The following is a 3,220-nucleotide window of genomic DNA, read 5'->3' as shown; positions in this document are numbered from 1 at the left end:
GGAAGTACTTATTTCGTCTTGCCAGTTTAGCAGCGGTGAAAATCAAAACAACGCCTTTTTGAAACGCTTTTATTTTATACATTTTACAGATACATTTCTCAAATATCAGCTGCTATTTTCTCGATGGCTTTGGAAACTTGTCCTAAGGACCTCCGCCATTTGCGGGCATGTCTTCTCTGCTCTCTGGTGAAGGTAAATACTAGCAAGCTAACGTTAGCAAAGCTGACCATCTGTTTTCTTCAACTGGCAGTGGCATACATCTATAGACACTCGCTTACTCTGAGAGGTGTCCTAGCTACTTACAATTTATCGAACGAAACGTTTTAAAAAGCTTGCCACTATCTATTAAACGTAGTTTGCTGAAATGTTTGTGTAACGTGCTAACATGACTAGCTACCCAGTTAACCATGTGTATTCATTGAATCCATATTTCTCCCGTCCCCATACAGACTATTGACCAGTTTGAATATGATGGCTGTGACAACTGTGAGTCGTACCTTCAGATGAAGGGGAATCGAGAGATGGTCTATGAGTGTACAAGTTCTTCGTTTGATGGGTAAGTTCTCTACTTGTAATTTATGACTTTTCAGAGATGGCATATTGATGATTTAGTGCCAGTTCTAGACAGCAAGTGTGGGCTAATTGCTAAAGAATTCGGTCTATGTTTACAGGGTCATAGCTCAGATGAGCCCTGAGGACAGCTGGGTGGCCAAGTGGCAAAGAATCAGTAAGTTTGTTGTCATAGTTTATCCTGTTGGTTTATGACTTTCTTTCAAACTTCTCCTTGAAGTTTCATTTCATTCTGTTGTAATATAATAAATATTTTTTTAAATTTAACCTTTATTTAAACTAGGCAAGTCAGTTAAGAACAAATTCTTATTTACAATGACGGCCTAGGAACAGTGGGTTAACTGCCTTGTTCAGGGGCAAAACGACAGATTTTTTACCTTGTCAGCTCGGAGATTCAAACTTGCAACATTTCGGTTACTAGTCCAACGCTCTAACCACTAGGCTACCTGCTGGCTGGCTATATGCCATTTAGCAGACACTTTTATACAAAGTGACTTAGTCATGCGTGCATATATTTTACATATGAGTGGCCGTGGGAATCAAACACACATGCTCTACCAACTGACCCATACAGGACCACCTATAATGTTCTAGTGCTGTTTTGTATTTCACTTTTCCTGTTTAGGTAACTTCAAGCCTGGTGTCTATGCTGTGACGGTGACAGGGCGATTACCTCCAGGTACGTCACGTTCAAAGGCAGTGTATATTCTCAACCGTCTACTATAGGAGCCATTGAGAAAATGTGGCATATGTGTTCAAAAATCAGGAAACAAACTGCAGAATCTTCTTGGGTTCTCAAGCTGCTTTCATTGAATCCCATCCACTGTGTGACCTTCTCCCTCTCTCTCAACATTGTTCTTATTTCTGTCCTGCAGGGGTGGTGAGAGAGCTGAAGAGCAGAGGAGTGATCTACAAATCCAGAGACACCGCTGTTAAGACATAAGCCTGATCATTACCTCTCTCTATGGGGACAGACGGTCATCTTCAGCACAGCTTCACGGTGCAACAACATCCATAAACACAGCCTGTGGAGACTGATGTCGCTAATGGGTCTTCTGTTTGCCAAACACAAAGTCTGATTTTCGTTATGTGTAACGTCTCATAGAACTGTCTTGTTTTAATTTGGGTAATGTGAAGATTTTTTTATTTTCAATGGGATGGGTTCACTGCTAGAATAGACATTGTCATATTATGCTAAAATAAAAAAGTATTTACAAACACAGAGTGTATTTATCATAATAAACTCTAAAAGTGTTTTTTATAAAAATGTAATCTCTGGCATCGGTCTTCAATGAATTCACTTGACATCATTACACCCCAGTAACAGTATACAATCAATCACACGATGGGGCTGTTTAACTGCAGGTTCTGAAATTCATCTTTTAAAATAATGTAGAAGTCCATCGGGTGGCAGTCATGAGCTACACTAAACTGATGTATTTTCTACAAAGGTCAGCCATTTAAATGACTGAAGGCCATGGTTCAATCCGACCGTGCTTTACTGTCGACGTCATTTTTGATTGAGCGAACATATAAAGCATTTACTGTGAATGCGGTCTCAGCGACCCGGGAAACGTTGCTTTTAATCGGTGTATTGTCGGTAAAGCGCGATCGGATTGAATGTCGTCTTCAATGATTATTAAGTCCCTCAAGTGATAGTTGGTACTATTCATTTAGGTCAATGCTTTTTCTATCGCTAACAAAGCTGTCTCCAAATACAGCTGGCTAGACAGATTGACTTTTTTTTTTTTTTCAATATGAATCGTTTTAAGAGTATATTTTCTGATCATGAAAGTACTCACAGCCTCCATGACGGTTTTAAATGAGATATTTTGAAGCCATTTCACAGGATATGATTGAATTGATGTTCCTGCTTCATGTGTCAACTGTTGTTCACTTCCTGTATTGAGGCTACACTGTGTCGCTCAACAGGAATTGTTATTAGGAAGTTGTCTCCTGTTGATGGAAATCATAGACAGAGAGGTCAGCAGTACACTTTACTACTCATTACATCCTCGTGCTCTCTGTAAACTGGAAGGGGCACTGGGAAATAACATGAAAATAAGGTGATTGTGATTATTATTATTTTTTAGCTCAATGGAATCTTAGTAGAAAACCGATTACTTTGAATGTCTGTCTGCTTGGACAAAGATACTGTGCTTCAGAAGTGCAAGGAGGCAGTTTTATGAAGGGGAAAAAACAGGTAGTAGTTGAGGTGGATGGTAGCCGATGTATTTTTTTAGTCAGAAGAACCACATACCCTCTGTCACACCACTGTGTCACGTTTGATTGAACACCTTTCCTTCCTCTACACATGACAGACACACCCAATGACACCCAACACAATGGTACCACCAGTGTAAAAATACTTTGAAGTACTACTTAAGTAGTTTTTTTGGGGTATCTGTACTTTACTTTACTATTTATATTTTTGACAACTTTTACTTTAACTCCACTACATTCCTAAATAAAATAATGTACTTTTTACTCTTTGCATTTTCCCTGACACACAAAAGTACTCGTTACATATTGAATGCTTAGCAGGACAGGAAAATTGTCCAATTCACGCACTTACCAAGAGAACATCCCTGGTCATCCCTACTGCCTCTAATCTGGCAGACTCACTAAACACAAATGCTTCGTTTGTAAA

At 39.3% G+C, this 3,220-nt stretch overlaps 1 protein-coding gene across 1 annotated transcript; it reads left to right on the top strand.

The window, feature by feature from the left end:
• Positions 1-1,832, top strand: supt4h1 (SPT4 homolog, DSIF elongation factor subunit). Its single transcript, NM_001141871.2, is given in 5 exon segments — positions 1-192; positions 450-556; positions 672-727; positions 1,196-1,249; positions 1,446-1,832. Coding segments are annotated over 5 exon segments (354 nt in total). The 5' UTR covers positions 1-123; the 3' UTR covers positions 1,514-1,832.
• The last annotated feature ends 1,388 nt before the right edge of the window (positions 1,833-3,220 follow it).

Source organism: Salmo salar, chromosome 04 (genome assembly GCF_965601325.2).
Source record: "Salmo salar chromosome 04, fSalSal1, whole genome shotgun sequence".
NCBI classification, from domain to species: domain Eukaryota; kingdom Metazoa; phylum Chordata; class Actinopteri; order Salmoniformes; family Salmonidae; genus Salmo; species Salmo salar.
Note: the sequence above shows the minus strand (reverse complement) of the source record. Positions and strands in the feature narration are given on the sequence as shown.